The 13403-nt window shown below is 40.4% G+C and overlaps 1 protein-coding gene across 1 annotated transcript in view; it reads right to left on the bottom strand.

Annotated features, from left to right (window-relative positions):
- Nucleotides 1–783: 783 nt before the first annotated feature.
- Nucleotides 784–13403, bottom strand: part of LOC126262815 (uncharacterized) — a 364801-nt gene continuing 352181 nt past the window's right edge. Inside the window, exons 4-6 of the mRNA XM_049959661.1 lie at nt 11458–11604; nt 4220–4357; nt 784–1540 (exon numbers count right to left, since the gene is read on the bottom strand). Coding sequence (XP_049815618.1) covers nt 1441–1540; nt 4220–4357; nt 11458–11604 — 385 coding nt within the window. The 3' untranslated portion in view covers nt 784–1440. The remainder of the gene's footprint in view (nt 1541–4219; nt 4358–11457; nt 11605–13403) is intronic.

Raw genomic sequence — 13403 nt, 5'->3', positions numbered from 1 at the left:
ATTTCTGAATGACAACTCCTTCTACACCATACGGGAATTTTTAGATATAAATTAAGGAAAAAAAGAAAAAAAAACAAAAAATATAAAAAATAAAAATAAAAAAATAAAAAAACACAAAAATAAAAAATTGTTATATTAACTTAAGTATGTTGTTAAATTAACTAAATTATGTCATGTATTGGAAAATTTGACTCGTTCCACATCATTATGAAATATCGTATTCATGATCCATGGAACTAGTATTAATCTAATCTAATCTAATCTATTGAACTGGAGATTTATTTACATTGTATCCATACTTGGATAGGATCTCTGTGAAACCCGACTGAATCACACATAAAGAATTTTTTTAAAACTGATATATACCTGCCTATTCATTACAAAGGGTTTAATTTACCAGAAACTCAAACTGGGTAGGATAATTTTTTAATTTGGAAAAAAAATTGTGGGGTAAAGTGTAGGTCCAGTTCTAGTAAGCTAAACCTTGATGCAGTAACTTGTTTAACTGAAATTATTGAATATTTTAAACATAATTAAATTTGGTAAAGTCATTGTCTTTATTACAACCAGAAGAGGTGATATCAAAAAATAAAAAAGGTATTACTTGAAATTGGTTCATTTATTGCCAGAATTAATTTGTAGCTGTCATTAACCAATATATATGGACCTGAATTTTTCTTTGTAAAAATAATGTATGTACAACTTTTGAAATTATGTTAATTGATATATCAAAATTTACAAAATAAACATTATTATATCAAGAACACAAATTTACAAATCATGGTTGTGTCAGTATGACAACTGTACTATGACCAGTAAAACAACTGCTGTCATTTATTGTTTGCATTGTAAAGGAAAACAGGAATATGGCTACCATTCTCAAACAAGAAAAGTTTCAAAATACATTTGTATTTTGTACACACACACACACACACACACACACAGATACATACATACATGCACAGAACAATTGCATGTGACAAATAGACAACATGTAAATACTCTAAGACTATATTTACATTACAGGCTGATGCAGCAGTGTTTTTCATTGGCGATTTGCACGCCACTGCTACAAGGCAAAGAAGGCAATAAGAACACTGAACTTCTTAATCTGACTTTGTTTCATATACGACTGCTAAAAGCAATTGACAACAAACATAATTACTAAAGTTTCTTTAACAGATAAATTCTTGAGCAATATACATTAACAATGACGATGATGAACTTAATAATGTTGTTAAATGAAATAAATAATAAATAGTACTTCAATGAGTAATGAATGAATGGTGTCTACCATCAATGCAGACTAGACTTAAAGCTTCTGAACTGAGAGAGCTTAAATATGTCACTTAACTGCTGTCAAATGTTTAAAAAACACATTTTCATGAAAATCTATTAGTTAAACAATTCGACAACAAAATATCTGTTGATCCTTAACAATCACATGAACTTGCTGCCTGGATTATCCAGCGTTACTTTCTGAGTGTCTCTGGTTTGTATTTCGTTTTCTCCGTCTTCTGTTTTGTCTGCTAAATCCTTCCTGAAAGCAAAAGGTGAGTATTGGTTTGAATATAGTCATTTAGTAGCTTTGATGATAAAAATGTAAAATTACAGGTATTTTAACACTGAATGATATCACTTATACAGTATATATAGTTCGGTAAAACTTTAACAAAGGTTAATACAGTTTGTCTTCATTCACAACCTACTGCAGACTAATTATGTTTACGAAAGTAAATGTAGCAGCAATAACTTTTGTCTTACAACTGCTTAATGTGTATTTAAATTTTAGCCGAAAAAAATTATTTTCTGCCAGTGGAAACAGATAGAGCATGATATTATGTAATATCTTCCCTTAAACCTGAAAACTACAATTTTCAAAATGTACCTGCCAGTTAATTGCGGGTATATCTCAGCTATAACGGTGACATAGGGAAAATTATAATCATTTGTAATTAGTTTCTACAGTACATGTAAGAACTGATAAATTATGTTATGTAAATTGAGGGTGGAAGGGGGAGAAAGGGAAGAAACTATTGATGTCAGCTGCAGCGTGACTTTATAAGGAATCAGCGGCAACAAGTGAACCAGGGATGTTCCGCTTACTAGGCAGTCACGTTAACCACTGCATAGTGTTTATCGCAATTGAAAGGATGTCTCGGTGCACTCCTTGGCCAAATCCGCTTTTCCACTTAACGCCACCTATCCGCAGTCCCCATGCTCGGTACTTTGAGATTTTCGCAAGAGGCCGAACGTAACTGTGCATTCGCACGTGGTGTCTGCTCTTTCGGACATGTCCGAAAGAACGGATGTCACGTGGAATTCGTATTTGTGACGCATATAATGTAAATTGAAGTTGGGAAAAGGGGCGAGGGAAATGAAAAGAAAGAGAAGGAACTATTGATATCAACTGCATTGGGACTTTATGTGGAATCAGTGGGGACGAGAGAAAACGTAGCCAGGACAAGGACTAGAACCCAGAATCTCACACTTACTATGCATTGCGTTAACCACTGCACCGTCGGGACACAGTGTTTATCGCAACTGAGCGGACTACGTCCGGGTGGCACAGTGACTTACACAACTGCCTAGTAAGCAGGAGATCCCGCGTTCGACTCCCAGTCTGGCACATATTTTGACTCATCATCGCTGATTCCGCATAAAGCCCTGATCAACTGACATCAATAGTTCCTACATTTTCCTTTCATCCCCCTTCCCCCTTATCACCTCCAAATTACATCACATGAGGCGTGACAATAAAGTAATGAGACTGATTTTCTTTGCAAGATGTGGCAACCCTACAGGCTTGCGTAGGGACAATATCTTTGACCTTGGTCTATATGTTGCTTCTAGTCCAAGCGGCACATCGATGCAACTGCTCAGTCGTGAGTTGTGCTGTAATAAGTTAACAATTGTTGGTTCTCTCGTCACGTAAATGGAACCGCATAATATTGCGCAACGGTGTTCCATTTCTTTTTGCGTTAAATTGGGTGAAAACGCGACGACAACTTATGGTAAACTTCAGAAGGCTTTTGGAGAGGAAGTTATGTCAAGAGCTCAAGTTTTTCGTTGGCATAAAATGTTTAGTGAAGGCAGGACGAATGTTGAAGATGAAGACCACAGTGGACGACCATCAACATCACAGACGGATGTCATCTTGGCCAGGGTGCGTGAACTCGTACGATCTGATAGTAGATTATCCGTGAAAATGATTGCAGAAGAACTGAACATCAATCGAGAAACGGTTCGTCTAATAATAACTGAAGATCTTGGCATGAGAAAGATTTGTGCAAAAATGGTCCCCAAAACTCTCACACCACAACAGCGAGAAACACGGAAAAATGTGGCAGCCGATCTGTTAGAGTAAACGGAAATCAATCGTCAATTGTTGAGCCGTGTTATCACTGGTGATGAAAGTTGGTTGTTTTCAGTGCGATCCAGAGACAAAACGCCAAAGTCCGCAATGGTGCTCAAAGGGATCACCCAGACCAAAAAAAGCTCTCATGTCGAAGTCAAAAGTGAAATGCATGCTTGTGTGCTTCTTTGATTCCGAGGGATCTGTTCATAAAGATTGGGTGCCTCCTGGACAAACAGTTAACCAATATTACTACAAAGAAATTTTAGAAAGACTTCGTAAAAGAGTTCTTCGTGTCCGTGCCAACATTGCTGATAATTCGAGTCTGCATCACGAAAATGCGCCATCCCATATTGCTCTGTCAGTAGAGCAATTTTTAACCTCAAAACAAATTTCAGTCCTACCACAGCCACCTTATTCACCAGATATCGCTCCGTGCATCTTTTTTCTATTTCCAAGAGGCAAAACAGCGGTCAAGAGACATCCTTTTTCAAACAACACAAGATGTCCAAAAAGCTGTGACGAGGGTCTTGGAGGATATTACAGAAGATGAGTTCCAGTAATGTTACCACCAATGGCAGAATCGCTGGAAAAAGTGTGTGCAATCAGAAGGGAACTACTTCGAAGAAGACAACACTAAACTTGATTAAAACGGTAAGCAACATTTTTTTCACATCAGTCTCATTACTTTATTGTCGCACCTCGTATGTATCACAGACGCGTTTCCGCATTGTGTCTGTTCATGTAATTGATAAATTATCGTTTCTGGCTTATTGACAATACGTTTCACTTATTAAATTCATAATACTAGATCATAATTTGAATAGTGGTGATGTTTTCCCAGAAATTATTGCGTTTACTCACGAATATTTATTTGGTGGTGCTTGGAAGAGGCTCTTCGGACAATCCTTGTAGTATCGCCAGCATTCACCATCTTCTTCTCCGGCTCTTTCAGCATCCACATACTCTGTTAACACGCTTGAAAAAGGCGATCTGCTTGCTCTGCAAACAAATGAGAAAATAATTTGGCTTTCGATTACTTGTAGCTGAGAATCGACAACCGATGAGAGGTGTACAAATGACTAATATCACTTACAGTGTTATGTTAAATTCATGATTTATGTGATAATGGAATCTGTGGGGACAATCAAAATGTTTATATTAGGTCAGGTAACATATAAAGCAACAAAAATAATTAAGAAAGACAAACAGACATACGGTACCTAAGGGACTGTGGCGTAGAGATGTACATTTGCGATTAGGAAGCTCTAAAATTCGTCTCAGTGGCCTAGTGCCCGAAAGAGCGTGTAGGCTTTCATTACAACAATAGGTAACTGTTGTGGACGTTTCGGTTGCATATTTCAAATATATTCAGAGACATTTAAAATTAATTAAAAACAAAATTTTATTCCTTCCCATCAACAGCAACGTCCTGAGATATTTATATGGTTTTGTAAATACATCAGAGGATGGCTTAAACTAAACACTTCGTTGTTAGCCTATATTATTAATTAATTAGTATACGGTGTATGAAAGTGAAAGTTAAGTCAAATTTCAATTTTAAAACAGAGATTGCTCTTTTCAGTTGTATGACATTATTATTTTCATTTGTTATGTTGTCTGAGTGAGTGAGGGGATGAAGACAGCATGAGTGTGATGTACGAACATTTAAATTTCTTATTAATAAATGATGAAAATGTGCGTGAATCTTATTGTGTAGATGAGAACTGAGTAACATATAACTTAATGTAAAGTAGCCAGTTTAAAGACTCTAGAAGCAAAATCTTTTCTATTGTTCTTAGGACCATTAAAAATAAGGTTATTTTCAGTTTATTTGATTTTCGAAATAAACTGCGTTTGGAACATTATTAAAGTGAATTCGGTGTTGGTGATTGGTGGAGAAATGGAATTACCGTACTGTCAACGAAAAGTTATGAAGCAGCTTGGTAAAAATATGTTCTAGCCAATAGAGAAGGGAACGCTCGCGGATCGTGGGAGGGAGAGATATTTGAACACACTCGTCTCAAGCAGTCGTAGTTAATCTTTAGTAGTGTGGGGCAATACTCTGCCGGAAAAAAGACTGTAATGCTCTCAAGCACTGGGTTCAGTGGCACCAGGATGTAACATGTGCACACTAAGGGGCTGAAGTGTTAGTCATTCATTTGTCACGGTCGTCGGCGATCAGATAGCGACCAGGAAGCCTACCTGTGCACGCTGTGTTCTGGCTCTGCGGTCAGTACCTGTGCTGTGTTCAGAGATGATTAGTTCGTGCAACAGTCACTCTAGGGTACAACCTCGCCCCGCCGACGAGTACATTCTCTTCCTGAACAACTTCAGGGTTCGCATTGTGGGCCTGCGGGAAGTTGGATAGACATGTCAACGGTTTGCTGCACGTGTTGGGCATGATGTATCGGCGCAGTGTCAGGATTTCAAAAGTGGTCTGCTTAACAATCCCATACCTGTTACCATAACCGTGTTCTGGACGTCTATGTAGTAAAGACACATTTCAGGATGGACGTATTGTGCGAACAATGATGGCTAACGGAATATCATCCAGGAACAACATCCAGGCACATTTTGCATCTGCTCTGTCACCAGGAACTACTGGAAACCTATGCCTGCAGCAGGATTAAGATGACATGTCCTTCTAGCCAGGCAACCACTGACATCAGGACACCGTCAAGCATGGCTGCTCTGGCGTCGTAGAAGAGTTCAGTGATCTGTCTGTATGCCAGTGTTGCCACTGATGGACAAACATGTGTATGGCGGAGACCTAGTGAACTGCCTACTCCAAAGTGTATTCGTCCACAACACACAGGTCCCATCCCAGGCTTCATGGAGTGGGGGCCATCAGTTACAATTCGCGATCACATACGGTGTTCCTTCTGGATAAAGTAACCAGAGCCCGCTACATTGCAAGGCTGTTATCTCCGCAAAACTGCCATTTGTTAACAGGAGAATGACGTAATTTTTCAGCATGACAATGCACGTCCACCTACGGCTGTTGCGACGCAGTGTGCTCTTATGACTAAGCTGTATTTGATAACAAACATCGGAAGCCAGATGTGCGGACTCGTGTCCAAAACACCACAAAGATAAGCTGTTACCTAACAAAAAGTAATAGGCAAATAGTTTTTCTTTGCCTGTATGTTTAAGAAGTTTGGTGCATAACTCATTGAAAATATTGTTATTGAAGTACGACTCATCCTCTTGTGCACATTTCCTGTCAGTACTATTACTGAGTCATGTATCCGATAAGAACTAAAATATTTTTACTCATCCCATGCTCGAGAATTAATTTCATCGAAGAATCACAGACATTTGAGGATTTACCGTCTTTTAATTAATTAACATCGTCTATTTTACTTCGCTTAGTTGACTTTATCAACTCGAGATGACAGTTGGCGATACACTTATATCCACATCAGGACGAAAGCGTGAATTTTTGGAGACTTCTGTCACCGTTATTAATATAAAAATCTTAGGTTATTATTATGTCATTTTTTTCAGTTTTTGTTAGAAATACGCAGATTTGTTTTGTCCGTACACAGTAAAATGAGGGAATAAGACTTGACAGGAGATTTGAATATTTTTACTTTCGTCCACGCACTGCACTTCACTATTACGTGCGTAGGGACGTAAGAAAGTAAGTTGCAGAAATTGTTCCAGACTAAGACCACAGCGCAACAAGAGTGGAGCATTGTCGGAAGACAGTAATTGTTCCCGGTTTCTGTAGACACAGTTCTGTCGCGTACGGATAACAGGCGCATCACAGTGTGAGAGGGAAATGGCGCGGCATTTAGAAATGTACTCTAAAACTGAAGTACGCGGGACAGTAAGATTCTTGTGGGAAAACTCGTACGCAGATTCACCTTGAAATTCCGACAGTATATGGACCAAAACGAATGTCACTCCCAGCCGTAGCGAATTGCTGCCAACAACTTGACCAAGGCCGCAGACGTGGGTGATGCTGATTTTGCACCAAGAGGACTCCATCTTTTTGGCAAGCTGAAGAAACATCTCGGGGAAAGAGATTTTATAACGGCAAGGACGTTCACACAGCAGTTCCCTAACGGCTCTCTGACCAAGGAGCGAATTTGTATAGTCGAGGAATTAAACAACTGGTAGAGCGTTTCGTCCGTTGTTACAGAAATTGCGTGTGTTCGTTGAAAAATAGTGTCACATACAAGTGTAGTACAGCATTTAATAAGAGTTACTTGGTGTGGCATAATAATGTGTAACTTAATTTTTGAAGTCTCCTCGTAGAATATAGGCTGCTTACTTTGGCGAAGCTGAGCATGTAAAAACTCTTGATGCGGAAATGATTTGTAAGTGCAATTTTCCACTTTAATGCAAGACTGTCTTAAAGTCACATAGACACTTCGATCCAGTATCCAAATAGTAAACGAATAGACAGAATGATGGAAGAAATGCTTTTGATGAGCAACTACTATATTGATGTGATAAGCCTTAAGTTTCAGCCGGTAACCATTGTACAAGGTCTGTTCAAAATGTTTCGGAACTTTGACCACAAAATTTTTCTACGCTTACCTTCTACGTATTTTGCATGGTCTCCTTCGAAATACTCTCCTCCAAAATTTTTACACCGCCGTTTCCACTTCCGGAAGCTGTCTTGATACGCCTCGTGCTTGATCGCGGGAATTTTCTTTTATCTCGTCGATCATTGCAAATCTCCATCCTCCAAACGGCGTTTTCAACTTCGGAAATAAAAAAAGTCCGCAGGGGCCAGGTACAGAGAGTGCGGAGGATTAGGCAGCACAGTGATTTCGTTTTTGCGCAATAGTGACGCACCAACAGGGATGAATGTGTAGGTGAGCTGTCGTGATGCAAGAGCCATGAACTGTCTCGCCGCATTTAAGGACGTTTCCTTCTCACATTTTGTCGCAGGCGTCGCAACACGTCCCCATTGTACCATCGATTAATAGTTTGTCGCTGTCTCACGAATTCATGAAGAACTAATTCTTTAAAGTCAAAGAAAACTGCCAATATGGCTTCGACATTTGACCTGCCCTGACTAGATGTTTTTGATCTTGCAGAACCTTTCTCGACCCATTGTGAAGACTGAACCTTGATCTCAACATCATAACCGTAGAGCCACGTCTCCTCACCAATTATAATTCCCTTAAGGAACATCTCGTTCTCATTTGCGTGAACCAAAAGGTCTTCATAGACTGCGAGGGGAAGGTCTTTCCAGTCTTGACTCTAGAGCCGCAGGACGAAATTGGCGGCAACACGATGATGCATTCCAAGGTGCTGCATCAGGATTTCATGACATGGTCCAACTGAAATTTTACATTCTTCTTCAACCTCTCGGTCGCACAATTTCGTTGCGCACGTGACAAAGCGTTGTCGGTAGGGCGTCCTGAACGAAGGTCTTCTTTAACTTCCGTCCGGCCGTTTATACACCGCGTGAACCATTCCTAACACCGAGTACGGCTTAACCACTCATCACCGTAGGCTTTCTGCATCATTTGGTGTATCTCTGTAAAGGTTTTCTTGAGTTTCACGCAAAATTTAATGCGGGCTCGAAGTGGGATACGGAAATACTAAGGAATGAAGAGATAACAGGCTAAAGATACTGTGATAATGAATACCTCAGTTGGCAGTTCGGTTGAAGAGGAATGGACATCGCTAAAGAGGGCAATCACAGAAGTTTGAAAGACAAACATAAGTACAAGGAAGATAACAGTGAAAAAACCATGGGTAACAGAGGAAATACTTCAGTTGATCGACGAAAGTACGAAGTACAAAAATGTTCAAGAAAATTCAGGAAGAGAGAAATACAAGTCATTTAGGAATGAAATAAACAGGAAGTACAAGGAATCTAAGGCGAAATGGCTGCACGAAAAATGTGAAGAAATTGAAAAGGAAATGATTGTCGGAAGTTGAAACTCAGATCATAAAAATGTCAAAACAATTTACGATGGGAATTCCACTGCTAAATGCAGAGGAGAGAGCGGATAGGTGCAAAGCGTATATTGATGGCCTGTGTGAGGGAGAACACTTATCTGATGATGTGACAGAAGAAGAAACAGGAGTTGATAGGGAACGGTTAGGGGATCCACTATTAGAATCAGAATTTAGAAGAACTTTGGAAGACTTAAGATAAAAAAAAGACGGAAAGAAAGGATAACAGTACATTGCAGTTTCTAAAATCACTGGGGAAGACCCAACAAAACAGCTATTCACGTTAGTGTGTAGAATGTGTGATGTGTGAGATGGCGATATGCAATCATACTTTCAGAAAAACATCACCCATACCATTCCGAAGATGCCAAGAGCTGACAAATGCGAGAAATATCGCACAATCATCTTTAAAGCTCATGCATGCAAGATGCTGACACGAATAATATACAGGAGAATGGAAAAGGAAAATTGAGGACTTTTTGATGACGATCCGTTTCGCTTTAGGAAATGTAAAGGCACCAGAGAGGCTGTTCTAGCTTTGCGTTTGATAATGCAAGCAAGCCTGAACAAAAACCAAGGGACGTTCATATGATTTGTCGATCTGGCAGAAGAGTTAGACAATACAGAATGGTGCTAGATGTGCGAATTGAAGACTGCGCGGAAAAACGGGCTAACCCTCAAATGTAAAAGCTTACAAGTGTTGCCATCTGTTGCTGGGTATGGCAGCTATCAAAATAGACATTGGCCTCACCTCTAAGTGATACTTACGGGGTGAGACCAATGCCAATTATGAAAGTTCCCGTATTCAGCAACAGATGGCTACTCTTATCTGCAAGTTTTCACATTTGAGGGATAGCCCGTTTTTCCGCGCATGTCTTCAGTTTCGCAGAAAAATAGGGATAAGCTGTAGGGAAAGGTGGGTAATACAATATGTACAAGAACCAAGAGGGAACAATAAGGCTGGAAGACCAAGAACGAAATGTTCGGATTAAACAGTGTTTAAGAGCTTAAGACAGAGATGTAGTCTTTCGCCCTTAGTCCTCAATCTATACATCGAAGAATAAATGACGGCGCCTTGTCACCCTTCTTGCGGCTGACCCCGTCGGAGGCTTGAGTCCTCCCTCGGGCATGGGTGTGTTTGCTGCCCTTAGCGGAAGTTAGTTTAAGTTAGATTAAGTAGTGCGTAAGCCTAGGGACCTATGACCTCAGCCGTTTAGTCCCATAGTCCTTACCACAAATTTCCAATTTCCAGATCAATTACGGAAATAAAAGTTCAATTGTGGAAGTAAAATTCAAGGGGAAAGGATATCAATGATATGATTCGCTGATGACATTGCTTTCCTCAGTGAAAGTGAAGAAGAATTACAGGACCTGTTGAATGGAATGAACAGTCTAACGTGTACATAATATGAACTGAGAGTAAATCTAAGAAAGACGAAGGTAATGGGAAGAAACATAAATGAGAAGAACGAGAAACTAAACATCAAGATTGGTGATGAAGAAGTAGATGAAGTTATCGAATTCTGCTTCATAGGCAGCAATATAATCGAAGATATACGGAGCAAGGAAGACATAAAAAGTAGGCTAGCACTGACAAAAAGAGGATTCTTGAGAGAGAAGTCTACTAGTATCAAACATAGGTCTTAATTTGAGGAAGAAATTTCTGAGAATTTACGTTTGCAGCACGACATTGTAAGGTAGTGAAACATGGACGTGTGAAAACCGAAACAGTGGAAAATAGAAACATTTGAGATGTGTTGCTACGGAAGAGTGTTGAAAATTAGGTGAACTGATAAGATTCTCTACAGAATCGGCGAGGAGAGGAATATGTGGAAAAGACTGATAAGGAGAAGGGATAGGATGATACGACATCTGTTAAGACATCAGGAATTAACTCTCATGGTACTAGAGGGAGCTGAAGAGGGTAAAAACTGTAGAGGAAGACAAAGACTGGGAATACCTCAAGCATATAACTAAGAACGTAGGGTGAAAGTGCTACTCTGGGACGAAGAGTTTGACACAGGAGAGGAATTCGTGTCGGAAAGCATCACCCCCCTCCCCCCCCCCCCCCCACACACACACAAAAACTTATTTTCTCAATATGTACGTGTTCCTGGCGGAGATAAAATGATGACATATTTAATCAGGTAAATATGTGAGAAATAGCTACTTACGTGAAGAAAAGCTTCAGCATTTCTCCTAGTAGGCCAAAGCGTTCCACAGAGTGCCCGTGGACCTCACAGATTGCTCTAAGAAGGCAAGCGTGACCATCCATCCCGAAACTCGAAAGGAAATCCTCCACCGCAGCATAAAGAAGTGCTCTGGAAACAGTTTTAAAAGTCTTACTTTCTCACCCCTCAGCAAAATTTATTGCACAATAAATAAAACAGCATTATCGTAGCTTGAAGTAAATGACACTTCATTAAAAATAAAGTCTAAAGTGAGAAATGTGCTTTTGCGTAGTTCACAATCATAATGCACATTTTACGAGTAGTTTAGCCAAAATCGCTCACAATGGTCTCAGAATATATGTCAATTATACCAGCACAACCATTATCCTTCTCGTCACCAATATCATGATTGTCATGTACAACAAGCTGAGAGAGTTGAAAATGTATAAGTCGCCAGATCCGGATGGAATCCCATTTCCGTTTCACAGAGGGCCCTGTTTGCAAATGATCCCTTAATTTGCTTGTATTTATCCCGAATCTCTCGCCCAGCGCAAAGTCCCAAGCGACTGGAAAAAAGGCAGGTTACTCCTGTGTATAAGAAGCGTAAAAGAACGGATCCACAAAGCTACAGACCAATATCCTTAACATAGGTTTGCTACTGAATTTTTGAGAAAATTTTGAGTTCGAATATAATAAATTTTCTTGAGACAGAAAAGCTTCTGTCCATAAATCAGCACGGATATATATTGAAGCGCCAAAGAGACTGGGATAGGCATGCGTATTCAAATACAGAGATATGTAAACAGCTGAATAGACAACAAGTGTCTGGTGCAGTTGTTAGATCGGTTACTGCTGCTACAATGGCAGGTTATCAAGATTTAAATTAGTTTGAACGTGGTGTTATAGTCGCAGCACGAGCGATGGAACACAGCATCTCCGAGGTAGCGATGTAGTCGGCATTTTCCAGTACGACCATTTCATGAGTGTGCCGTGAATATCAGGTATCCGGTAAAACAGCAAATCTATAACATCGCTGCGGCCGGAAACAGATGCTGCAAGAACGTGACAGAAGTACAACTCTTCCGCAAATTCCTGCAGATTTTAATGCTGGGCCATCAACAAGCGTCAGCGTGCGAACCATTCAACGAAACATCAGCGATATGGGCTTTCGGAGCCACAGGCCCACTCGTGTACCCTTGATGATTTCACAACACAAAGCTTTATGCCCCGCCTGACCCAGTCAATACCGACAGTGGACTGTTGATGACTGGAAACATATTGACTGGTTGGGAGAGTCTCGTTTCAAATTGTATCGAGCGGATGGACGTGTCAGGGTATGGAGACAACCTCAAGAGTCCATGGACCCTGCATGTCAGCATGGGACTGTTTAAGCTGGTGGAGGCTCCGTAATGGTGAGGGGCGTGTGCAGTTGGATTGATATTGGACCCCTGACACGTCTGTATACGACAGGTGACAGGTACGTAAGCACCCTGTCTGATCACCTGTATCCATTCATGTCCATTGTGCATTCCGACGGTCTTGGGCAATTGCAGCAGGACATTGCGACACCACACACCCCAGAATTGCTACAGAGTGGCTCCAAGAACACTCTCCTGAGTTTAAACACTTCCGTTGGCCACCAAACTCCACGGATATGAACATTATTGAGCTTATCTGGGATGCCTTGCAACGTGCTGCTCAGAAAAGATCTCCACCACCTCGTACTCTTACGGAATTACGGACAGGCCGCAATATTCATGGTGTCTGTTCGCTTGAGCACTACTTCAAACATTAGTCGAGTCCATGCCACGTCGTGTTACGGCACTTCTGCGAGCTCGCGAGGGCCCTGCGCGATATTAGGCAGGTGTACCAGTTTCACTGAATTTTCAGTGTATAAAGCACGCTCATGCGAAAATCTGATTGCCCTTTTCTTACACGATATCCTGCGG

Source organism: Schistocerca nitens, chromosome 6 (genome assembly GCF_023898315.1).
Source record: "Schistocerca nitens isolate TAMUIC-IGC-003100 chromosome 6, iqSchNite1.1, whole genome shotgun sequence".
Lineage (NCBI taxonomy): Eukaryota > Metazoa > Arthropoda > Insecta > Orthoptera > Acrididae > Schistocerca > Schistocerca nitens.
This window is presented reverse-complemented; position numbering and strand designations above follow the sequence as displayed.